This window comes from Ochotona curzoniae, unplaced genomic scaffold (assembly GCF_017591425.1).
Source record: "Ochotona curzoniae isolate NIBS_2020 unplaced genomic scaffold, NIBS_Ocur_1.0 contig_4516, whole genome shotgun sequence".
Classification (NCBI taxonomy): domain Eukaryota; kingdom Metazoa; phylum Chordata; class Mammalia; order Lagomorpha; family Ochotonidae; genus Ochotona; species Ochotona curzoniae.
The window spans coordinates 3,943,095-3,968,731 of NW_024466313.1; the positions used below are offsets into that span (position 1 = coordinate 3,943,095).

The 25,637-nt window shown below is 62.7% G+C and overlaps 1 protein-coding gene and 1 long non-coding RNA gene across 6 annotated transcripts; both read right to left on the reverse strand.

Annotated features, from left to right (window-relative positions):
• Window positions 1-1,897: 1,897 nt before the first annotated feature.
• ITGB2 (integrin subunit beta 2) lies at window positions 1,898-20,139 on the reverse strand. 4 transcript variants are annotated; one of them, XM_040986745.1, is made up of 17 exons: window positions 20,020-20,139; window positions 16,512-16,702; window positions 14,466-14,526; window positions 14,193-14,281; window positions 12,653-12,830; window positions 9,290-9,460; window positions 8,538-8,779; window positions 8,060-8,215; window positions 7,555-7,650; window positions 7,287-7,376; window positions 6,566-6,706; window positions 5,417-5,604; window positions 4,616-4,860; window positions 3,976-4,195; window positions 3,605-3,804; window positions 2,621-2,787; window positions 1,898-2,270 (listed from the first exon to the last, which is right to left on the reverse strand). In XM_040986745.1, exons 3-17 carry the CDS (start codon window positions 14,521-14,523, stop codon window positions 2,208-2,210), a joined length of 2,304 nt encoding a protein of 767 aa, XP_040842679.1. In that variant the 5' UTR covers window positions 14,524-14,526; window positions 16,512-16,702; window positions 20,020-20,139; the 3' UTR covers window positions 1,898-2,207. The 4 variants fall into 4 exon arrangements, with proteins under 4 accessions (XP_040842679.1, XP_040842680.1, XP_040842681.1 ...); XM_040986746.1 differs by lacking the exon at window positions 20,020-20,139 and adding an exon at window positions 14,874-15,051 and having other exon boundaries at window positions 16,512-17,761; XM_040986747.1 differs by lacking the exon at window positions 16,512-16,702.
• Window positions 10,449-10,925, reverse strand: LOC121160717. 2 transcript variants are annotated; one of them, XR_005884568.1, is made up of 3 exons: window positions 10,837-10,925; window positions 10,731-10,768; window positions 10,449-10,677 (listed from the first exon to the last, which is right to left on the reverse strand). It is a non-coding gene; the product is annotated as an uncharacterized LOC121160717 (long non-coding RNA). The 2 variants fall into 2 exon arrangements; XR_005884567.1 differs by having other exon boundaries at window positions 10,449-10,787.
• Window positions 20,140-25,637: the final 5,498 nt, after the last annotated feature.

Consider the following 25,637-nt stretch of genomic DNA (forward strand, 5'->3'; position numbering starts at 1 on the left):
GGGAAGACCGGCTCCTCCCAGGTGGCCACTAAGCCACCACGTGGGGAGAGGGCCAGCACCTGAAGACCCAGATTTGGATATTGGGTGGAAGGGAGTAGGAAGGGCCCGGAATGTGGGGGCTGGGACTGCTACGCTGTGGGGGGCAAAGGCTGGTAGACATGGGCTTGTGCCACGGCCAGAGTCAGTGCCAGGTCAGTCCACAGGGAGAGATGACCCCTGGTAGGTGGGTTGCTTGTATAGCTTCAAGGAGATGTTAGCTGCCTGGATTTCAGAGCTGGTGGCCGCCATGGGAGGCCTCTAGGCAAGACCTAGAATATTCCAGTTGGCCATGCCTTTTGGGGCAGTTGCGATTCTCAAACTGCCCCCTGTGCCGCTCCCACTGAGACCTCCCCACCCAACCCTACTACTGGCACAGGAGGCGAAGGTCCCACACCTGCTAAGCATGGACCTGGGCTTGCGTCCAGGGGCTCACCCTCAAGACCACCTCTCTGGCAGTGCCCACTGCTCCCTTTAAGCCCCCTGCATGCCCAGAGTGCCCTCTGAAATGAGAGGAGGCGATCGCAGCAAGCACAGCCTGGCTGCGTGCTCTGACTGCACTGTGGGGCTTGCTGCCGCCCATCCCGCACCGGACACTGCTGACAGAGACAAACCAGGCGGGAGACTGAGCTCCAGCTGCTCTCGGGGCGGGGGGCGGTGGGCAGCAGCACCACGGCCACTGACGCAGTGAGGGGCACAGGTGACCCACATGTGGCTTAACTTGTTCTGTTCCTAATATCTCTGATTGACAACATGAGTCAGATGACTCTCCGGGACTGGAATGACGTGCTGCTGTGGCCAATGTTGAGCCTTGGGCTTCGTGTAGCCTTTGGTTCGGCTGGATGGGTGGTCTTTAATCAGTAATTGCTGGGATTGTAAACCAGAAATTCTTGAGTAAAAAATAATGGGGTGAGGTCAGCTGGGGGCTGCTGGCATCCCAAATGGGCACCAGTTCTTGTCCTGGCTGCTCCACTTCTGATTCAGCTCCCTGCTGATGTCCTGGGAAGGCCAGAGAAGACGGCCCAAGTACCTGGGCTCCCACGTGGGAGACCCGGATGTGGCTCCAGGGACCTGGTTTGTCTGGCTCAGCCCCAGCCGTTGCAACCCCCTGGAGATGACTCAATAAAGGGATTGCTCCCTCCTTCTCTGTCACTCGTGACGTTCATAAAAGTAAATCACTTTCTTTTCAAATGGCAAGCATCACCTGAAACATGCTTGCAGCCATGGCTTCCCCTGTCTGCAGAATGCACAACTGAGCCACCAAACACCAGCAGGGTGTGGAAACCGGCCTACAGGCCCGCTCAGCCCTACCCTCTGCACAGCATCAGGCAAGTGAGACGGTGAGGGCACTGACCCACCGGGGTCATGCCCCTGACCTGCCGGGGTCACCCCCTGACCCACCGGGGTCATGCCCCTGACCTGCCGGGGTCACGCCCTGACCCACCGGGGTCATGCCCCTGACCTGCCGGGGTCACGCCCCTGACCCACCGGGGTCATGCCCCTGACCTGCCGGGGTCACGCCCTGACCCACCGGTATTACCCCCGGTCCCCAGGGTCATCACCACACCTTCCTTTAAACATCCCCCCTGGTTGCCCTCTGGTCCCAGCCCTGCCCACTGCGTTCTCCCTAGAGCAGACAGGTCTCCCTAGGCCTGACAGGTGACGGAGGAGGGAGGATGCTTGAGGGGCTCCCGTGCTCTTTCTGGAAAGCTGCCCTGAATGCCTCAGGACCACAGGCGAGGAAAAGGAGGGGCGGCAGAGCCCAGCACCCCCAGAGCATGGTACGGGGTCCCGGCTAGCTTGCCGGGTTGAGGCAGGCTGCACAGTGGTCAGGGGCCCGGCTTCCACGGACAGCCTGTACCAAGTTTGAAGCGTGTTTTTATTACGCATGGGGTCAGTGGCTGTGCTGTCGGGGTGTGGTTTTATACCTGCTGAGTGTAAGGACAACCGGCGAGCTCTCACATGGTTAACTCTCACAAACACGCGTGCAAAAGCCAGGACCAGAGCGGTGCCTCTCTCGTGCCTCTCCCGGCAGCCTGCAGCCGAGGGAGCCTGACCTTGCTTGGCGCTGGGAAGGGGTAGGGGACAGCGGCCATGGGTGAACAGACAATGCTGCTGTGGCGGGGCCTTGGGCTGCAGGAGCCCCAAAGTCCTGTCCCCAACGGGGGCTCCTAGCTCTCAGCAAACTTGGGGTTCATGACTGTTGTGGTGGCACTCTTGAAGAGGGGATTATCCTGGAGAGAGACGGAATGTGGACCAGTTAGAGGGGAGGCCTGAGGGCAACATGGGAGCTGCCGCTCTGGGGAAGAGCCGGAGGGGACAGGATGACCGTCCTGGGCACTGGAGCCAGCGGCGGAGGCAGCGGGGGTGGGTGGGAAGGGAAGTGCCCGGAGCCGGGGGCTGGGGCGCAGGGAGGGCAGGGAGGGGTGCCCGGAGCCGGGGGCTGGGGCGCAGGGAGGGGTGCCTGGAGCCAGAGGCTGGGGCGCAGGGAGGGGTGCCCGGAGCCGGGGGCTGGGGCGCAGGGAGGGCAGGGAGGGGTGCCTGGAGCCAGAGGCTGGGCCTTGGGGAACCGGAGGACCCTTACATTGTTCCACTGGGACTTGAGCTTCTCCTTCTCAAAGCGCCTGTACTCCCGGAGGTCACTCAGGTGTGTCAGGGCTTTCCAGATGACCAGCAGGAGGACGCCGATGAGCACCACGCCCAGCACAGTGCCCCCGACGATGGCGGCTACCTTGGGGCCCGCCACACACCCTGCGGGGGAGAGCGTCTTACAATGCCCGTTTCCCTCCCCTTCTGGCCTGGCCCCAGGGGTGCCCACGGCAGAGCCTAGCCTGAGAGAATAGCAACGGAAGGCAGGAAGCCCAGTGCCCACTCCTGCAGGACACAGGAGCAGCCCTGTGGCTGCGGGACAGGAGGCGGCCCTGGCTAAGCCCTTCACCAGGTGGCATGAAGCCAGCCAAGGCAGAGCTTGCCAACTGAGGCAGCACCTCACTCTCATTCACTAATCCCCCAACCAACTTCGTCTACACAGCGACCACCCAGCGCCTACAGGAAGGACGGCGTCACCTAGCCGCCCACCACTCTCGCCAGCACAGGTCGATTTGGCACTTTTCTACAGAACACACACTCCTGGCCCCGACAGGCCCCAGGCACCTGCTGGGACTAGGGATGAGCTGTGTCTGACACCTCGCTGCCGACTCTGCTTGGGTGCAGCCTCCTCCTGTACCCCCTCCTCCTCTTCCCCTCCACCCCTTCTTCCTCCTCCTCCTCTTCTGACCTACAGCACTGTGCCATGTGGACTTTGGGGTCTCTGACTCCCCTGGCCTGAACCACAGACGGGGCCAGGCTCTACAAGCTCACAGCTGTACTGGGCCTGGCATGGCAGGAGTTGTGTGGGCAGGCGGCCAGCAGTGCCCATAGTCAGAGCAGAATTTTCTCATCCTCTTGGCCGTTGGACTAACTGGAGACACACAGCTGCAAGCCTTGGCCCCAAGCCTGCAGCCCCTCTCTCTGCAGCCCCCACTGTCTGGGGTGACTAGCTTCTGGGGCCCAGTGCCACTGGCCGCACCTCGGTCATCCAACACGTGGACTTCATAGTTCTTCCCGTAGAGCTGGCGCATGGTGAAGTTCATCCAGCAGCCCTCCGAGTCCTGCTCCTTGCACGGCTTGCCTTTGACAGGCTTGTCCACCAGCTTCAGGTTCCCGCACGCCTCACTGCAATTCTTTTCCAGGGGACCCTTGCCGAACTTCAGGCACTCGACGCAGGAGCTATGGGTGCCAGGTGTGAGCACAGAGATGGGGCCCAGGCAGGTGTACCCACATGGGCCACCTGGGTGCTCACCGTAGCGAGGCAGGGGTGGGTGGGACCAGCAGAGAGCCTGCAGGTGCACAGTGAGGACAGGGGCCACAGACAGGACTCTCAGCCCGGGGGGCACTCACATGTGCTGGCCACAAGGTGAGGGGCAGGCCAGGCAATCCTGGCACAGCGGGAGCTGGTAGAAGTCATCACACTGGCACACGTTACACACGCACCGCCCACGGCCACTGCACACCACGCCCTGCGTGTCCAGGCAGCCCTCCGTGGACTTCTTGCACTGGCACGCCGAGCCCTCGAAGTTGTCGCGGCAGTGGCATTGGCCACAGGAGCACTCCCCCCTTTCTGGAAGACAGCAGTGACCCCTGCAGGCTCCCCGTCCTGTTTGGCCCAGGGGGGTCTGGAATCCTCACCCCCACTGGTCTGCACGGCTGTGCCCTCCGCTGGGTTACCACGCAGCCATGGCCTGCGGCCTTGGCCTCCTCCTTTGTCCCACCCCTGTCTCTACTCTCCTCATGCAGCAGCCTGGGCCCCAGGAGCCCTGTCTATGCCTTCCCAGCCCTGACGGCAACTCCTGGTTGGGTCTGCGTGCCCACGTGTCTCCCTGAGCGGGGGACCTCGCTGGGGCGCTGAGTGTCCCTGCTCAGGGCTGTCCCTTGGAACATTCCCTGACCCCGAGGCTAGTACAAAAGCTGGGTGGGCTGAGGGCTGTTGCAGAAGCATCTGCTGCCCACACCCCTGGCCAGCCGAGCGGTGGCCGCTCACCTGGACCCCCGCAGACTTGGCTGTTGTAGTGCTCACAGTTCATGTTGTTGCACTCGCAGTACCGCCCGAAGATCTTCTTGTTGCGGTCATCGCTGGTGTGGCACACGCACTGCCCGCAGATGCAGTCTCCCAACCCCGAGCAGATGATGGAGCTGTTGTCCTTCCGGCAGCTTCTCTCCAGCTCCTGGCTGCTGCGGCCCTGCGTCTGGCACTCGCAGTTCTTGCCGATGTAGCCAGCATCACACCTGTTGTTGGGGCGGGAGGCAGCACGGAGGGCTCTAGGTCCCTGACTGACCAGTCTGCTCTCCCTCAAGGTCTCCTGAGCATGCATCCCATACCCTGTCTGTCCACATGTGAGGATACCACGCAGAGAAGCACGCGTGAGTACCAGTGGCTCCTGCAGCCTCACTGTGGGACCACGCTGTAGCCCTGTGCCTGCTCTCACCTGCCCTGGGGTCGCTGGCAGCTGTCGGGAACTGGCACGGCAGCCTCTCCCACCTCCCTGCCTCGGCCCCTGCCCAGACGAGCGCCTGCAGGTTTTAAACCCCACTTCTGCCTCGCCTGCCCTCTGTGTTTGGGTCTGGGGAGGTGTCTCAGAGGGGCAGCCCTGTGCGGTGGCGGTCGTGCCGAGTGAGGCTTGGACACACTGATCACAGACACGCTAGCTTGGGGACCAGGGGGAGGGCACCGAGGCAGTGGGTTCTCTGGGCAAAATCCCCAAGCCCTCCTGCTCCTGCAGGTAGAACCTGGATGCCTGCCTGGGTGGTGGGGCTGGGTGCCGTGGGCCACCTGCACCCTCACCTGCAGACGCCACATTCCATGGAGCCCTTGCCCCCGCAGAGACCACGCTCACGGCTCTGGTCGTGGCACTGACACTCGCACTGGGGAAGGACCCGCACGGTGACCGTGTCTGAGAAGCCCAGCGCCCGGATCACGAAGGACTGCTCCTGGATGCACTCGGTGGCCGTAACCTTGACCTGGAATGTGACCTGCAGAGGGACCGTGGGGCAGCCAGTGTCAAGACCTGGCTCCTGCCTCATAGGGTGGGGCGGGGGTGGGGGTGACGGCTGCAGGACTGGGCAGGGGAGAAGATCACGCAGGGAGCAGGGAGCCTTCAACTGAGACTCAGAGAGGAAGGGCTGAGCCAGAGCCAGGGGCCAGCAGGCTCCAGCCAGCTCTTCCTGCCAGCACCCAAGGCCCCCAGAGCCTCTGACTGGGGGAACACCATCCCTGGCTCAGCCTGGAGCACTTTTGGGGCTGTCTTGTAGGCAGCCTCCCATACTGAGATGCTGACAGGAGTTCTATGGTGACCCCAAGAGCAGAGCGGACTGCAGCCTGAGGGTGCCTAGGGGGCAGCAGCCACAGCCAAGACCCCCGAGTGAGCCTGCCTTCCTGCACAGGTCACTCCACCGCCACCTGTCCCCCACCTCCCTCCCCACGGCCTCCTCAACCACGAAGCCCAGCTATGATCATCTGCGACATGTGGCAAGCGGTGCCACTGCAGGCACTGTGAAGTCATTTAAACCTGTGACAAAAGCAGGCCCCCAGCTGCAGGAGGCACTGCAGTCTAAGATGCTAGGGCGGGGACTCAGGGGCTGTAGGTGAGGTTCTATGCCCTAAGGTTTCTCAGGAAATAGAATGAAGCAAGCAAAGAAAAGCAGGCAAATCGAGGCCGTCCCGATGTCTGCCTGGCCCCAGCCCCAGTCACTCTGGCACCTGAGGCTCTTCTAGCCGCTGGCGAATGTGCCCAGGCCAAGGGGCACATCCGGTGCCCTGCCTGCACCCTCCCCCGGCACCTGCTGGGCTGGCTTCCCAGGGGTGCCTGGCCCTACAAGGCAGAGAAATGGGGGCTGCTTCCCTGCCACTCTGCATGCTAACCAGCACAGCTTCTCCCCACGGTTTCCGGGGTGGCAGCAGCAGGCCCTTCCCCAAGCTGGGCCAGGGGCTCACCGGAACGTTGATCTGCACGCCGTCGCAATCTCCTCGGCGCTGGCCCATGAGTGACACTCCGTTACTACAGAAGGAGTCATAGGTGACCTTCAGGGTATCGGGGAGGGCGCTGTGGTCCAAGAAGACTCGGGAGGACAGTTTCTACAGTGGAGGGCGAGGGTGGCACTTCGGTGAATCGTCCCCTGCCCTCCCCTGCGCCCAGGGTGTGTGGGACGGGGTGGGTGGTACCAGAGCTGCGTACCCCTCCTCCAGTCCCACTGACCACAGACCACACCCACGTAGAGGCCTGTGGGGTGCCCAGGTGACAGGGCTGCCACCCCATTGACTGTGGGAAACAAAGTGGTCCCTGCTGGGGCCCTAGCATGAGTGGGGTTTCCATCCCCTAGGAGCCCTGGCCCGGAGCAGCTCTCTCCGACCTGCTGGGCCTGCAGTGTTCAGGGGGCCACCAGGCCTGTGGCCCCGGGGTGAGGGCATCCACACTGCAGACTGCCAGGTGGAAAGCTGCCAGACAGAGACTCTGTAGCTCAGAGACACCACCCCTGGGGTGGGGGAGCTGCCTGCTCCCCATGTCTCCTTGTCCACGAGGCTCCTGGGGGAGCTGGGGTCTGTGGCAGCCCCCAGGACACCATCAGGGAGCAGACCGGGAGATGCCTGTGAGCAGAGGTCGGGCCAGGGTGTCCAGAGGCCAAGGGGGCCCGCCCCCCTTGCGGGCCTCACTCACGCTGTAGGCGTCCTTGATGAGCTGCACCACGTTGCTGGAGTCCTCAGACAGCTCCCCGACTGCGGACTTGGGGATGATTTCTGTGAGCTTCTGTAGCGCCGGGAGAGTGGGACCCCACGATCAGCCCAGAGACCCGCGAGGGGACCCCACTGCAGCAGCGCTGTCCACTCAAGCTGGCCACAGGCAGGCACCAGCAGCTTCCAGCCATGTTAGAGAGCCCGCCCCTTGCTGCAGACCCCGCCCCTCGCCAAGGCCCCGCCCCTCGCACCTCATAGGTCTTGACCATATTCTTGGTCACTGCAAAGATGGGCTGGATGTTGCTCTCGGCCAGCTTGTGCGCCAGCTGCCCCACTGAAGGGTAGTCCTGCGGACAGACCTCGGATCACACATCTCAGGAACGAGGCATGCTTCTGGCCTGGGGGTGGCCTTGGGCCAGCTGTGCCAGCTGCACTCGGGAGCCCAGACCCTCTTGGCCACGTGGCCTCAGCCAAAGAGGGGATTCCTCCACCCCCTAAAGTCAGCCCTGGCCCTGCCCTGCCCTGCCCCGCTGACCCTGGGCCCTGTTCATCTGTGTGCCTGTGTCCCTCTCCTGGCTGTGAGTGGGGGACAGTCCCCCTAAGAGGGGAAGGGGCAGCCCAGAGGAGAGCTGGGCGGGAAGGTGGGCCCAGCCCCGCTCTCTGCAGGCCCTGAGGTCTGTAGGGCCAGGCGGCTATGGGAAGCAAAGGGGTCCCCTGGGAGGGAGGTGGGCTGCGCAGGGCTGGGGAGAGGCTCACGAATTCGTTGCTGCGCCGGTACATGTTGTCCTCCAGGTGGCAGTGGCCGTCGTTGGGGGTCAGGATGGCCCCCAGCTTCCCATCTCCAGCAAAGTGGAAGCCGTCATCAGTGGCGTACACCAGCAGCCGCGTGACGTTGCGCCAGCCGATTTCCTCCTGAGCAGGGTGCGGGCAGGAGCATCTGCCTCAAGATCTAGCAGGGGTGATGGACGCACAGCCCTCCCTGCCTGGAGGAGCCCCCTCCCTCCCTGGGGCCCCAGCCCAGCCTGCCCTCCTGGCCTGGTCAGGAGCACGGTCGGCTCCGCCCAGGACAGCTCAGGGCTGCCAGGGGCCTATGCCATGGTGGATTCTAGAAGTTATGTGGGGGTTGCCAGTCAGCATGAGAGCCTGCAGGTCCCTCTTGGGGAGGCACTTCCCTCTCTGCCCCACCTGGTCTGCAGGCAGCCCCTGGGGTCACTCGGCAGGGCAGCGGCCTTACCGGGCACGCGGCGACCTGCATCATGGCGTCGAGCCCGCCCTCGGGGGCATCTAGGTTCCCGGAGATCAGCTGCTTGCCAACCTCGGTCTGGAACTGGTCGGAGTTGCTGGTCAGCTTCAGCACGTGCCGGAAGGCGAACGGCGCCTGGCACGCCTTCTCCTTGGTGGGGCACGGGTTCTTGAGCTTCTCGGGGTGTGTGTTGACAAAGGGCAGTACTGTCTTATCCACAAAGGACCCAAAGCCTGTGGGCAGATGGGGCAGCATGAGGCTGGAGGGAGAGCGTTGTCAGGCACCCGAGTGAGTGTGCGCATGCCTTGCACACGTGAGCAAGGCTCTGAACACACGTGTGCACTTGTCTCACAGGTTCGACCGACAGGCAGTGCTGCTCCGGGGAGCGGCTGGGGTGGAGGAGATGCTGACCCTCACCCATCTGGGCACCCAAGACTTGGCACTTTGTAAACGGGTCAGGATACACCCAGTGCCCAGACTTCGGCTGGTAGTTAACCTGTTACCCATCGGTGCTAGAATGCCGGCACGGCCTGCGGACAGCTGCCTTTAGTTTTGCAAAAGCAGCACCGTGGGCCTTTGGCCTTTAATGGTAAACATGAGGTTGGGGAGAAGAGAGGGAGAAGGGGCTGGACCATGGCTGTGGCCTCAGGGGCTAGAGACCGGTCCTCTCCTGGAGATGCCTGTGGGACCCTGTGGGTTCTGGTGTGTGGACAGCAGGTGCCAACTGCCCAGGAAGGCCTCACCGATGCGGCCGGACTCGGTAATTTCGTTGAGGGCACGGAGCAGGTCGCCGCCCAGCTTCTTAACGTTGATGAGGTCATCCAGCATGGAGTAGGACAGGTCCATCAGGTAGTAGAGGTCGATGGGGTAGCCCTTGGCCCGGCGGAAGGTCACGTTGAATGCAGCCGCCTGGCCTGCCCGTGACACGGGGTGGGAGTGAGTGGCTACTGGGCACCCCCAGCCCCAGGCTCTGCACCCTCACTTGTTCCCATGCCCTGGCAGCAGGGCTGAGGCAGACCCACATGCCAGCATGCCAACACGGCCAATGGCTGCAGGCCAGATGCTGTGCAGTGGGTGTCCTCAGCCAGGGCCAGGCCCAGCACCTCGGGCCTGTGGCGGAAGGGTCCCAACCCGGGGGGCCTCGCCAGGACCCCATCTCCGAGCCCTGGTACGGGACCCAGGCTCCCCTTCCCCAGGCGACATGCTCGTTATTGGTCAAAACCTCAGGCCCGAGACTGCCCGGCTAAGGCCCAGCCGCTGGCCGCCCAGCAGCCACAGAGACCTGCTGAGGTCCGTGCAGTGGGTGTGGAGGACACGGAAGTACAAAAGTGCATGGAGAACTGTTCCCCTGCAGGCAAGGCCACGAGGAATCTTCCCGCTGCATGGCAGGGCCGGGCAACCACCTGAAGGCAGCTCCACCTCCCTCTGCATGGACACCCAACCACCCTGCTGAGAATTCTGTCATCTATTTAGGCATTGTCTGCCACCGCGAGTTGGCTTTTACTACCAATGTGAGCTTGGGAGATGATGTGCTCATTGGCAAAGGGCTTTTTACGGTTCATGCTGTCTCACTGTCCCCATTGACCATCCTTGATCCGCAGCTCCCTCCTTCCGTGATGCCTTTCCTCCCTTGACTGATTCTAGACTAAGCTGCAGAATGAGGATTGTAGTAGGAATGTGTTACTGATTGATGTGCACCATCTATTGAACTTCCTGACCACAGGGTCAGGATGGATAACATCCTGCTTTAGGTGAAACAAAGGGCAGAATTATCCTTAGAAACACCCACTTGACCACGACGTAAAAAGCCTGAGCCAGAGTTTGTGAAGGCTTCTGTATAAATAAAGAGGACAGCTTTCTTGAATGGTCCATTATGATCCTGAAACCGTAGTGGTCCGTTTCTTTTCTCTCTACGCCGACTCTACGCACCTTCTCGAGCTCTGAACACGGCTGGGGCTGGCGTCCGGCAGGGACCCAATGCCCGCACCCCGTGGGGAGGCCCCCTTCTCCACCTCCTCACAGCCTGCACGCGACTGTCGCCTCACGGAGCGACTGTCACCTCACGGAGTGTCTGTCACCTCACGGAGCGACTGTCGCCTCACAGAGTGTCACCTCACGGAGCGTCTGTCACCTCATGGAATGTCTGTCACCTCATGGAATGTCTGTCACCTCACGGAGTGTCACCTCACGGAGTGTCTGTCACCTCACGGAGTGTCTGTCACCTCACGGAGCGACTGTCGCCTCACAGAGTGTCACCTCACGGAGCGTCTGTCGCCTCACAGAGTGTCACCTCACGGAGCGTCTGTCACCTCACGGAGCGACTGTCACCTCACGGAGCGACTGTCGCCTCACAGAGTGTCACCTCACGGAGCGACTGTCACCTCATGGAGCGTCTGTCGCCTCACGGAGCGACTGTCGCCTCACAGAGTGTCTGTCACCCACTCAGGACAAGCACGTGGTGAGCTCCCAACAAGCTCGTCACTTGAGGGAGCCAAGGAGGGAGGGACAGCTGCCAGGCGCGCACGCACACACACACACACCCCAGTGTCACACCTACATCTGTATATATACCTGCAATCACACAACTGCTTTACACACAGACGAGAATGTGCATAGCACACACAAGAAACACCATGCTCACATAGATACACACAGCACACACACACAGCCTCACACACTCAGTCCTTACACACTCACATTCACAGAACTCACAGCAGTCTTCACACAGCACTGACACTCAGTCCTCACACACACACAGCCCTCTATCACTCACACTCAGCCCTCACACACTCACAGTCCTACAGTCCTCACACACTCACAGCTCTCACACTCACAGTCCTCACACTCTCACACTCTCACAGCCCTCACACTCACAATCCTCACACACTCATAGTCCTCACACACACACGCACAGCCCTCACACTCTCACACAGCCCTCACTCACACACACACGCACAGCCCTCACACTCTCACACAGCCCTCACTCACACACACACGCACAGCCCTCACACTCTCACACAGCCCTCACTCACACACACACGCACAGCCCTCATACTCTCACACAGCCCTCACTCACACACGCACAGCCCTCACACTCTTACACACACAGCCCTCACACACACACACACGCACAGCCCTCACACTCTCACACAGCCCTCACTCACACTCTCACACGCACAGCCCTCACACTCTTACACACACAGCCCTCACTCACACACACGCACAGCCCTCACACTCTTACACACACAGCCCTCACTCACACTCTCACACGCACAGCCCTCACACTCTTACACACACAGCCCTCACACACACACGCACAGCCCTCACACTCTCACACAGCCCTCACTCACACTCTCACTGCACACTCCTAGGTCTCCCCCAGCAGCTCTCCTGGCTGGCAGGTGTTTCCTGTCCGGGCTGAGCAGGAAGCCTGTTCCACTGTGCAGGCCTGGCCGTGCCTGCCCCAGCCACTGCTGAAGCACTTGTTGCCCGGAGCAGGGCTGGCCTGGACACAGCCCACCACAGGCTGTGTCCCTCCCCTCTACCGTGGCACTCAGCAGGCAGGACTTCCACCTGAGATGCCCTCGATGCCCTTTGGCCAGGGCCCCCAGGGGACAGGTGGGGGCCAGTCAGATGCCAGCCGAGGCAGGGCTAGTGCCCCAGCGGCCTCGCCACGGTCCCGTGCCCCCGCCCCGTGCAGGATAGCGAGCACCTGCAGATCTGCTCTCTCCTGGACTCAGGCTGCAGCTGGGCTCTGCCCCAGCCTGGGGTCCCCACACAGGGCCTTGATGCTGCTCAGACTTGCAGCCCCCGTCCTCTTGGGGAAGCTGCCCCAGTGCTCTATCAACACCACACTGGGCTGAGTGCACAGTGGGGGAGGTGTGTGGTGTGTGCGGCCTCAGCAGGAGGGCAGTCCAGCTCAGTCAAGCAGAACCCAGCTGTGGGCAGAGGCCTCCCGCAGGGAGCTGAGGTCACCCAGCAGCCTGGGTGAGGGCTGGCTATCCGGAACCAGGCTGTACAGTAGGCTAGGCTAGGCCAGTGCCCCCAGAGCAGGCTGGGGGTCCCCATCTCACTGCCCTTCAGTGCAGGCTGGGGCCTACACCTACCTGGTCTGAGGAAGAGGGTCACTTTTTCTGGGGAAAGCTGCTGCCTCTGGTTTCCTAGCTGCTCCAGCTTGGCCAGGCTCTGGGGGTCCACAATGTAATCGGCCTGGCAGCCCCTGGCTTGTAGCTGCTTCCGGGTGTCACAGCGGCTGGAGTCTGGTTCCCCTGGCACTGTGAAGTTCTAGGGGACAGGGAAGAACTGTTGGGAAGCCACCCCTCGGGGGGCCTGGGAGAACCAGTGGGAGGCCACCCTTCTGGGGGGTCTAGGAGAACCACTGGGAAGCCACCCCTTGGGGGCCTGGGAGAACCACTGGGAGGCCACCCCTCCTGGGGGCCTGGGAGAACCACTGGGAGGCCACCCCTCTGGGGCCTGGGAGAACCACTGGGAGGCCACCCCTTCTGGGGGCCTGGGACTCTCCTTGTCAGAGGAGGAAGGGGTTGGGTGCCTTTCCTCGAGGAGTCCAGACTAAGCCCAGTGGGGCCAGTAGGGCAAAGGGGATGGGAGTCCCCCATATAGCTTGGGCTGCCTTGGGTCAGAGGGATGCCAGAGGGGGCCCATCCAGGGCACTTTCTCCCCATCAGACTGCCCTGGGTTCTGACAAGCAGGTCCTCACACCCGTCCCACTCAGAGCTGAGGGCTGCAGAGAGCAATCTGCCACACCACGAAGCAGCACTGAGCTGTGGTCCATGCAGACTCATGGGGACCCATGCCTGTGTCAGATGCCTGCAGGGAGCCACCAAGCCAGGCAGGGCCCAGCCTTGGCCGCAGCCTCAGGCCCCCAGGGGTCTGCTGGCTGCCTTGCTGAGGGCTGGCACCTTTTAACCCTTGCTGATGCAACTGAACAAACGAGGAGGTAAACTAAGCGGGGTGGGGGGCAGCTTTTCTGAGACCGGAGAAGCCAGGCCAGGCAGGACAAGAGAGTTGAGGGACCATCAGAAGCATCGCTCACCCACACATCCCCAGACTGGTCCAGGGCGCCTCCACACGTGGACCAATAGGGTCCCCAATCTCCCTGGACATAGGCCAGCCCAAGGGTCCACACAAGGGTTCCCATGGAGCATCAGACTGGAGAACACGGTGAATGGTAGGAGCTACCGGTTGACCTGACTGCGTGCTCAAGCAGGAGCATAGAGGAGAAAAAGCTGCCTGGAGCTCCCTCAGTGGGCACGGCCCCGCGGTGAGGGGCCCAGGCTCCCTCAGTGGGCACGGCCCCGCGGTGAGGGGCCCAGGCTCCCTCAGTGGGCACGGCCCCGCGGTGAGGGGCCCAGGCTCGATGTGGATGCAGCCCCTGTGGTGACACTGGGGCAGCAGCGTGGGCAGCCTTGGGTCTCCCTGCAGGGTCACGCGGAACCCGGCCTTCTCTGCCTCAGGGTCCAATCGCAGGGCGGCACCAAGATGACGTGTGCCTCCAACTCCAGCTGTTCCTGCTCCCCCAGGATGTGGCTGTGGGCACTGCTGCTGCCACTGGCTTCGGAGGCAGAGAAGGTCCCCGGCCAGGGGACGCAGAACCGCTGTCACAAGGACACAGCCGCACGCTCTTACCAGCTTCTGGCACCAGGCGCAGCCAGGGCCCGACTGCACGCACTCTCGACAGTTGCTGACCTTGTACTTGATGCACTCCTGTGAAACGACTGGGGGGACAGGCGCAGGTGTGAGGGAACCCGGGGGAGAGACAGTGGAGGGTGGGGTGCCCTGCCCCGCCCTAGCTGAGCCACAGAGAGGTGAGTGAGGGGCAAGCCGGTTCTGCAGCTTCAGGGGATCCAGTGGCAGAGCCGCTGCCCTGGAGGACGTTGGCACCCCAGCCCCAGGACTCACCAAACCCCAGGGGGAGCAGCGCCATCAGGGCGAGCAGCAGGGGGCGCCAGCCCAGCATGTCCTGTGGGAGAGAGGCAGGTGTCCTGGTGACAGGGGCCCCGGGAGTCCCTCCCACCCTAGGCCATGCTGCTGCTCAAGTCAGAGCCCTGAGTCCTGTGCAGGGAAAGGGTGGGCTGCTCTGCTACGCAGGGGGCCAGGGCACCCGGGAGCCCCAGAAGAGCTTCATCTGTAGCCACCACACATGCGAATTCACACACATTACACAACCCTCCATACACATTCATCACCGTGTGTTCCGTATCCTACACACACACACACAGGCGCAATCGCACGCCTGCATGGACACGCATGTACACTGCACTTGTATTCATGTGCACACGTGTGCTGCCCCACTCTGAGCTGGTGCACCCTAGTCCCTGGTCTTGCAGACTGCCCTGAAAGCTGGGGCTCCAGGAGCTGGTGGTCCCAGCTGGGTGTGCCAAGGCTGAGAAAGTGGCTGCGCAGCCTCCTCTGCCAAGCTGCCCCATGAGGCGCCCCGACCTGGCTCTGTGGCTGGCTGTGGTCTGGGTGACACTGCAGGTGGAGGCTGCCAAGCTGGAAGGAAGCAGAGCCTCCACACAGGGCTGGGCTACCGAAACCCCTCCCCAGGCTGAGTGGGCTCCTCTCCCGGGGGCGCTCAGGCTGTGGCACCTGCCCTTCTGCCCGACACAGGGTGCCAGGGCTCCGCAGGCAAGGGGCTACCCCAGCACTGGGCCCTGGGCCAGAGGACCATCTGCCGGGGGGTGTTGCCCAGGCTCCATTCTGTCTTCATGTGGATGACTCTGCACCCCATCTACCCCATATCCCCAGCAAGATGACCGCCAGGGTCAAAGATGTCAAAATGAACCCCTGACACTCCCCACCAAGATCAGAAGCAGAACCTGCTCCCCACGGGCGGGCAGCAGACGAGGGGCAGCTCATGGGGCCACTTGTCCTCTGGGTGGAAGCCCCCAGACCCCCCAGTGCTGGGGCAGGGGCCAAGGCAGCTGAGGCTCGTCCCACCGTGCCTTAGGGCTCCACCTGTGTTCCCAGGACCACTCGGGACTCAGCGTCCATCACTGTCCACTACCCTGCTCTGCAGCTGTGGCTGCTCCAATGGAGGGCAGAGCGCTGGGTGTCGCCATCATATATGTGGCCCTGGATGGGGGAGCTGCTGAGCCTGCTAGACACTTTGCACCATGGATAGACAAAATCCCCCATTCCTGAAACTCGGAAGCAGACATAAGCCCCTGGAGTCCCCGAATGGGGACACTGAGGCCCCTGGCACAGCAAGATGCCCACCACACCTGTGCACCCCCTTACCACACCCAACAACACTGAGCTCCAGTGCCGCAGACCATAGCACCCCGACCTTGACCACACGAAGCTGCGTCCCTTCTTCCTCTACTGCCCCTCACTGGCTCAAGCACTGCCTGGCCCAGAGCTGAGCTCAGATAAATGGTGACCATGAGAGTTCCTGAGCGGCCAGGAGGGAAGCCCGACTCAGAGCATGCGCCTTGGCTCCCAAGCCTGGCTGCCCTCCCTCCTCACCACGTGGGAAGGCAGCCAGAGCAGCCCCCCCGGTGCAGGGCCTGAGCCTGGCTCCTCTCTGCCACAGGAGGGAGCATGGGGCCAGCTCTCAGGCCAGGCATGGATCTCATGCATGTACAGAGCAGACATGGTGCCTGGCACCTGTGGTCCCACTTGGCACAGGCGCTGGTAGACACGAGCGCAGAGACCAAGAGCAGGCTCTGGTTGAGGCAGGAAACCCTAAGCAAGGCCACAGACACCAGCCAGAATTTGGGGTAAACGCCACCTCTGTGACCTCAGCTCCCCGACCAAAGAAGCGCCAGCAGGCAGAACCACAGGGCGTGGCTGTGTCCCCAAGGCCCTCACCGGGGCTCCTGACACAGCTGCGACCGTGTCCCCAAGGGCTGTAAATGCAGTTCCTGGTCCAGCCGTGGACTGTCCCCACCGCCCTCACTGCAGCTCCCGGCACAGTCATGGCCGTGTCCCCAAGGTGCTCACCGCAGCACTGAGCCTCCCCAGGCCAGATCCTCCGCTGGCTGTGGGCCGGCCACTCTCCCAGGCAGCAGCACAGCCCACGGACAAAGACGTCCAACTCTGGAGTTCTGTGACTGGAACACGGCGTTAGAGGAATCACGGGGGACGCTGAGGCAGGGAGCAGGTGGCAGTGGACACTGGGGGAAGGCCGGGTGCTGGCACAGAAAGTAGAAGTGGGCACAGGGCTCCCAGTGGTGCCGTGGCTGTGTCAAGTTGCAAAACCTTAAGCCAAGGCCACTTGAGACACCCAGGCCTTCCGGGCCCACCCGGATTTTGCATCAGACCTGACCCCTCTGCCCAGCAGAAATGGGAGCCGCCTTGGGAGGGCGTGGCGGCAGAGGCGTCCATGGGTCAGAGCGCCCCTCACCAGGCCGAGGGGCAGGGCACAGCCTTGGCATTCTTTGTGAGAATGGGAAAGACACAGACCTTGGGCCAAAGTGGGCGGCAGACAGAGCTGTGCCGGGCAGGGGCTGGGTCAGTGCCAACCAGTCACGGGCACTCCAGGCAGAGCGGGGACAAAGGGCAAATGCACAGCTCACAGGGCAGGAGGCTTGGGGGCACTCGGCAGGCTCCTGCCCAGGCCCGGGAGACACACAGTCGGCTGTCCAGTCTGGGACTGCCACAGTCCCCACACTGCCCATGGGCACAAGCCCCTCCAATCACACAGACCCAATTACACACGGCAGTGCTCTGCTGGACGCCTCCCCAGCCAGGGCACAGCGGATGCCACCGCAGGCTCAGGGTCAGTGCAGACATCAGAATCTTGGCTTCTGCTCCCAGTGAGCAGCCGGTTCTGAATGCTCAGGTAGGCAGGGGCCGACATCCATCTTGGGACCCGGGCACAGGAGGCAGGGAGCAAAACGGGCAGAGGCTGGACGGCGAGCGGGAGGGTGAGGACGCAGCCCACAGGAAGCAGCAGGCAGAGCTGCGCGGCAGCCTTCACCTCCCCGGCCCAGAGGGGAAGGCGCCGGGGCTGGGAACCAGTGTCTGCCCAAAGCAGAAACCCATTTTGGCCAGCAACGCCACCGTGCCCATCCACACCCCTGTGTGGCCCCGCCCGGGTGGCAGCCCGCACAGTGACAAAGGGGCGAGCACAGCCTCGGGGGATTTCACAGTGGAAGGCGGGTGGTTGGGGGTCGGTGTGGTGGCAAAGCAGGCTGGTCCTCCCCTACGGCACCAGCATCCCATGGGGCGCTGGTTCACGTCCCGGCTGCTCCTCTTCCCGTGTAGCTGCCTGCTAGTGGCCTGGGAGAGCGGCAGAAGATAGCCCCTGTCCTTGTGGGAGACCTGAAGAAGCTCCTGGCTTCCGACTGGCTCAGCTCTGGCCACTGCGGCCATATGGAAGTGAACCATCAGGAGGAAGATCTTTCTGTCTCTCCTTCTCTCTGTCAATCTGAATCAGTGAGTGGATGGAGAGAAAGCTGCTACCAGCACCTTCCCCGGCCTCCTCCTTACGCTACGTGAGAGCTTCCCTGTAATGTTTATTTATTCAAGACAGCGACAGAGAGACCTCCCAGCTGCTGGCTCCCTCCCCAAATGTTTGCAGCAGACAGGCCTTGGGCTAGGCCATCTGGGTCTCCCCTGTGAGCAGCAGAGACCTCAGTACCTCAACCTGCTGCCTGATGGGCCAGGCTAGCAGGAAGCCAGAATTGGAATGGCTCCTGGGACGCCAGCCCAGACATGTTGATGGAGTCAGGTGCTGAGCTGCGTCCTGCAGGGGGATGGACACCTCCAGTCACATCCGCCCTGGGCACCTGCTAGGCTATGGGTGTGTGCACGAGCAGGGCCTGTGTGCAGCTCCCTGGGCCCTGGCTGCTGGAAGTGGGCAATCTGGATACCTTCTGCCTTCCCAGGGCAGTGAGGAGGCAAATGGCCTGCGGGCCCAGCTAGGCCAGCTTGGAGGTGACTGGCCTAGCCCTCATAGCTCACTCACTGCCAGGAGCGGGAACCCCTCTGCCCTGGGGGGAGGTCTGCAGACAGGGGCCTGGGGAGGGGCTCTATCCTGCTTGAGTGACTCCTCCTGCCCTCCCAGGCAGATGGCCCTGGGTTCAGCGACTAGATGAGAACTGCTCTAGGCTCGCGGGTTGGGTCCAGGCCCAGCACCATGGTGTCAGCAGCTGGCGAGCCGAGCTCACGTGCCCCAGGGTTCTCCTCAGGACTGAGGCCTTGTCGTGGAGGGAGGCCAGCTCTGTCCTGCAGGACGGGCACAGTCAGCTCCCGGGTTTGGCTGGCCTGGGGGTGGCCCCGGGCATCCGCTGAGATTGCCCAGAAGGGAGCCCTTGGTGCCCGGGCCTGTCTCCATGGCAGCCATCTCCAGCAGCCAGTGCCAGCCAGATAGGGCTCCAGCCCTGGACAGACTGCTGGCTGCCTCACAGGCAACAGGTACCCCTGGGACCTGCCGGTATGGCCAGACCTAGCGAGGTTCTGCCCTAGAAAGTGGGCTTAACCCACCACCCTCACCCACTCCCCGGAGGCCAGCTCGGCCACCCTCAGCCCCAGTACCGGAAGCCAATTCAGCCACCTTTACCCACTCCCCGGAGGCTGGCCCGGCTCCCCCTCACCCCCAGTACCAGAGGCCAGCTCGGCCCCCCTCACCTCCAGTTCCGGAGGCCGGCTCGGCCCCCCTCACCCCCAGTACCGGAGGCCGGCTCGGCGATCCTCACCACCAGCACACGGCTCCTGATCTGGGGTCTCTGCCTGCAGCAAACATCCCTGTGACAACAGTTCCCCTTGCTGAACACTGCTCATGTGACACCTCTTGCAAGACCACCAGCTGCCCACATCCCTGCCAAGAAGCCAGGAGGCGTCTGCGCTGTGGGTACAGGGTCAGCCCAGCAAGGGTGGGGGCTGGCCCTCGGGGACCCCTCCTGTCAGAGCCGACAGGTATGAGGGGAGGCCGGCCCTGAACCTGTGGCTGTGTAGCACCCCCACATCCACCAGGAGCAGGGTCGCACAGCCCTCTGCACCCACTGCCTTCAGGGGACTGCAGTGTCACCACAGACACACGTACCGCATGTTTCACTCACAATGTATATCACACACATCATACAGACTTGAACACCTCACAGACACCCAGAAAAGGCTGTGCAACTGTCCCACGTAGGCCTCAGGCCCCCTGCACTGCTGGCGGTGGCCCTGCCCAGCACCCCCGGCTCGGGTCTTCCAACCCTCACCTGAGCCTCCTCCTGGCTCTGTGGGCCTTGTGGCTCGCAAATGCCGGAGAATCACCAGCACCTGGCTTGCTGGGAGACCCTGGCCTGGAACCAGGGGCCCAGCAACTGCTCCCTGTGGCTCTGGCTTCAGGGCGTGGGGGACACAGCCTCTGCCTGCACCACAGCTCAGAAAAGGGGGACTTGGAATGGATGTCTGGGACACGCCAGGGCCACAGGCACATCCCTGGAGGGACTTCTTGCGCGGGCTGTGGCAGCTGCCCCGGAGGCTGCCCAGGACACGGAGGGGCCCCTGCACTCACGCTCAGCTCCGTGGGTCCCGGCCTGGTTGGAGGTGGCTTCTACTGTCGCTCCCCAGGCGGGCTGTGCGGTCTTGCAGGAAGACAGCAGGCCCCACCGTGAGGCCTGGTGCTTCCGGTTCTCGGTCAGTTCCTCCGGGGGCGGGGGGTGACGTAGGCTCGTTGCCCCACAGGGGCCTTCGCCCAGCCCAGGCGGATGCGCCATGCACCGTGTATGCTCCTGCAGGCAGTGGGTGTGTAGTGAAGGGTGGCACCAAGCAAGCCTGGCTTGGCCAGGAGGCTAGTGGGCGAGGGCTGCGTGTCCCTGCCCACAAGTCCCCAAACTGGGAGCCACTGGGGAAGCAAAGAGGGGCCCCTGGTTCCCTTGGGGGCCAGCAGGGAAGAAAAGCAGAAGACAGGGGGCGACAGCATCCCCTTAGCACAGAGGGCCAGGGTGCCACAGTTATGGGCGGGAGAGGTGCCTGGCCGGGCCTAGGCCACCACGGGCTCTGAGGAGGGAGGTGTGTGGCACTGTGAGAACAGACCTGGTGCTGGGCTCATAGGACAGGAGTGGGCAGGAGAAGGCTGGCAGACCAGTGGCAAGGTCAAGAGGACAAGATGGACAAAGGCAGGCCACAGAGAACCGCTTCTCTGCAGGGGTCAAACACACACACGGAGACCTAGACATGTGGCACCCGGACACACGGTGACCCTCACACACACACAGTGACCTGGACACACGCCACCCTCACACACACACAGTGACCTGGACACATGCCACCCTCACACACACACACACACACACACACACACACAGTGACCTGGACCCGCAGCACCCTGACACACGGTGACCCTCACACACACAGTGACCTGGACACACGCCACCCTCACACACACACATACACACACACACACAGTGACCTGGACACGTGCCACCCTGACACACACACATACACACACACACACACACACACACAGTGACCTGGACCCGCAGCACCCTGACACACGGTGACCCTCACACACACAGTGACCTGGACACACGCCACCCTCACACACACACATACACACACACACACACACAGTGACCTGGACCCGCAGCACCCTGACACACGGTGACCCTCACACACACAGTGACCTGGACACACGCCACCCTCACACACACACATACACACACACACACACACACACACAGTGACCTGGACCCGCAGCACCCTGACACACGGTGACCCTCACACACACAGTGACCTGGACCTGCAGCACCGTGACACACGGTGACCCTCACACACACACACACACACACAGTGTCCTGGACCCGCAGCACCCTGACACACGGTGACCCTCACACACACAGTGACCTGGACACGTGCCACCCTCACACACACACATACACACACACAGTGACCTGGACCCGCAGCACCCTGACACACGGTGACCCTCACACACACAGTGACCTGGACACACGCCACCCTCACACACACACATACACACACACACACACACAGTGACCTGGACCCGCAGCACCCTGACACACGGTGACCCTCACACACACAGTGACCTGGACACACGCCACCCTCACACACACACATACACACACACACACACACACACACAGTGACCTGGACCCGCAGCACCCTGACACACGGTGACCCTCACACACACAGTGACCTGGACCTGCAGCACCGTGACACACGGTGACCCTCACACACACACACACACACACAGTGACCTGGACCCGCAGCACCCTGACACACGGTGACCCTCACACACACAGTGACCTGGACACGTGCCACCCTCACACACACACATACACACACACAGTGACCTGGACCCGCAGCACCCTGACACACGGTGACCCTCACACACACACACACAGTGACCTGGACCCGCAGCACCCTGACACACGGTGACCCTCACACACACAGTGACCTGGACACGTGCCACCCTCACACACAGTGACCTGGAGACATGAGAACTTGGGCACATGGTGATCCAGAACCAGAAACGCTGTTAGCAAGGATGCTACTGTGGACAGTGGCTGGGCAGGGACTGCGCCCATCCTGAGCTGTGTCATCTTCCACATGTGGCAGGGAATCCAGGGTTGCTCACAGGGGCGATGCTGTGGGGTAGCTTTGGGCCTAGCAGTGGGCATGCAGCACACCGTGACCTGTGTGGGAGTGCCTGGGTAAGGCCCTGCTCAGCCCCATCCCAGCTGCCTGCCAGGGCAGACATGGCATGCAGTGGGTGAGGACTCTAGGAGGCAGGTCCCTGCCAACTGCCTAGGAATTTCTGGCTCCCAGCACCAGCCCCAGCGCAAACCTAACCCAGTCCCAGCTGAGCCCTGGTGTAGCTCTGGGGCAGCCCAGGTCCAGCTCTGGCCAAGCTCTGGTACAACCCTGGCACGGCCCTGGCACAGCTCTGACTTGGCCCTGGCACAGCCCTGACTTGGCCCCAGCACAGACGTAGCACAGCTCCAGCACAGCCCTGGCTCAGCCCTGGCACAGCCCTGGCTCAGCCCTGACTCTGCCCTGGCACAGCCCTGGCTCAGCCCTGGCTCAGCCCTGACTCGGCCCTGGCACAGACGTAGCACAGCTCTAGCACAGCCCTGGCACAGCCCTGGCTCAGCCCTGGCTCAGCCCTGGCTCAGTCCTGACTCTGCCCTGGCACAGCCCTGGCTCAGCCCTGACTCGGCCCTGGCACAGACGTAGCACAGCTCTAGCACAGCCCTGGCTCAGCCCTGGCACAGCCCTGACTCTGCCCTGGCACAGCCCTGGCTCAGCCCTGACTCAGCCCTGGCACAGACGTAGCACAGCTCTAGCACAGCCCTGGCACGGCCCTGATTCAGCCCTGGCACAGCCCTGGCTCAGTCCTGACTCTGCCCTGACCCAGCCCTGGCACAACCCTGGCACGGCCCTGACTCGGCCCTGGCACAGCCCTGGCACGGCCCTGACTCGGCCCTGGCACGGCCCTGGCTCAGCCCTGGCATGGCCCTGACTCTGCCCTAACTCGGCCCTGGCACGGCCCTGGCACAGCCCCAGCACCACCTATCAGTAGGCCCCAGCCCAAGGACCGCAGAAGACACCTGCAGGTGTGTTCGGCACGTGTCTCTGAGAGGCCTGTCTCCAGGCGTCAGATGGCACGCATGAGGTTCGCCTCCAAGTGAGTGGGGGTGGCTGTGGGAGAGACGCCGGAGGCGGGATCTGGGCCATTTGTTCTCTTAGAGGAAGTGTGGAGTTCAGTAGGTGGAGTTTCAGTTTTGCAAGACGGAAAATTCTGGAGACAGTTGGCGTTGAGGTTGCGCAACAGTGTGAGTGTGTGACCTGAGGCGTGGTTGGAAGTGGGGATGTCCCACGTTAGATCTGTCCCATCTTAAAAGAAAGCAAGTTCTGGCTCAGATAAACAGGGAGCAGGCTGCAGGCAGCAGGGGCCACGGCTCTGGCCTTTCCTCCCGTCCCAGGCCAGGGGGCCTGTGCAAGCTGCTCCTTCTGTGAGGGAGGGCGCACTGATCTCACAGACTTAAAAAAAAAATGTTTTAAGAGCCTTGCTCCGTGGCGGCGTGGCGGGAGCATAAAGCTGGCGTCGGCAGCGCTGGCGTAACACGGGCTCCGCCGATTCATTTCCTGTCTGCTCCACTTCCCACCCCGCTCTGGGACCCTGCACCTGCGTGGGAGACCCGGAAGCAGTTCCTGCCCTGTGTTTTCAATCTGGCCCAACCTTCGGGGAGCGCAGCAAGGAGTGGAAACTGCACTGTCACTCTGCTTTTCCAACGGATAAACAAATATTCACATACACACACACAAAGACAAAGGAGATGTAAGCTATACACAATGGAATTTAAATTCTTCTCTATTTTATTGACTTGCCATCGAGAGAGAGAGAGAGAGAGAGAGAGAGAGGAGAGAGGCTCCATCATCTATGGTTCACACCCCTCGCTGAGCTCAGCTCTGCGCTGCTTGCACTGGGCACCTTGCCCCAGGCACGAGGGGTGCCAGTCACCACCCTCACCCCCACACAATCATCAACGACTGTCATGTGTCCTGGGGGCCAGCTCCACTCGGTCAGCCGAGTGCCTCCGAGCACACAGAGCTGCCTCCACCCTCAGCTCCCTGTGTGGCTCAGGAGGCACGTGGCTGGCCCTCGCCATGGGGACCAAAATCTAAGCCAGACATGGGGCCCACGAGGCCAGTCAGTGAGAGACCGCAGGCCAGGTGGGCCGCCCTGGGTGCTGGCTTGTGCCCCGCCCACACCCACGCAGGGCGGCCTGGCCACGAGCGCTGGCGAGCCACACAGGGGCTTCTCCGGGATGGATAGAATTCTGTAATATTCTACGAAGCAGATTGCAGAGAGCAGGTTTGAAAGTTAGAATTCAGGAATCTTAATGAGGAGACAGTGTAAGGGGAGGGAGTTTGCAGTGAGGAGGGGGCTGGGCTGTTCTGCTGACCTGAAGGGAAGGGCAAGGGTACAATTGCAGGATGAGGAGGCAGAACCGGGCACAGCCTTGGCATCCGGCTGAGAGCCACGGGGCAGCTAAGCCCAAGCCGCCTCTTGCCCCCCAACTCCTCCCTCCGGCTTCCGGCTTCCTGTCTCACCCACCTCCACTTATTTCTTCTTCTCCCCACCCCCGCAGCCTGTCTTGCCACCTGCCCAAGGCTTCTTTGTGCCCTGCCATCGCAGCTGGGAGGCGACTCCCAGAGATGTGGGGAGCAGGGCAGGAAGCAGTGTGGGCACCACAGTGCCTTCCGCAGCTTTCTCACTTAACCCCCCTCCCGGGCAATGCAGGGGCACCTGGCTGGCTGTAGCTGGGGCACCTGGGGCTGGGGCTGCTCCCACCCCTGCCAGGGTCCTGCCAGGGTCCTGCCAGCCTGCCGCCCTACACAGCTTGCGCCCACTCTCCTTTGCTACCTGCCTTCCTCTTTGTGACTTCTTCTTCTCGTGGGAGCAGAGGAGGTGGCATCGCCCTTCCCCCCTCCCCCCGCTCACAAGAAAGGAGAAGTTGGGGCGCCAGGCATCAGGGGAGCTAGACCCCCGACGATGCCATGGCTCTCTGTGGATCAGATGGGCGAGAGGCAGCCCTGCAGGGCAGGGGACCAGGAGGGACCAGGCTCTGAGCAGGGACTGCTGTTGGAGACACCCAGACGGGTGCCCGGAATCAGGGCTCCAGTGGGGCCTGCCTGACCCGGACCAGGTTCACAGTTCTGGGGGTGGGAGCTGACCACACTCCCACCCATTCTAATGGGAGGCGGTGGTGTCCTCCCACACCGCACAGATGTGGTCCTGTGCCCCAGCCACGAGGGACATGCTGAGCCTGGGGGCCCGGCTCCCACACAGGTCAGCACCTGGGCCCCTGCCATGCCCTGCTCCAGTTCATGACCCTGACAAGCTGGCACTGTGAGCTCAGCTCCCAGTCAGAGGCCCTGGGGCGTGGTCTGGGTGAGCCTCCTGCAGGGCCAGGGCTGCCCCTCCCAGGGGCCCCCGCACCTCCTCCCTGGCCCGCGCTGCTGCTGTTCTGGGCCAGGAAGGGTCAGGACCCAGACGGGCAGCAAGGCCAGCACTGTGACCATGTGGAGTCAGGGCCGGGTAGCAAGGCCAGCATTGCAGCCATGCGTGGTCAGGGCCTGGCTGGACCATGAGCCCAGCATTGCGGC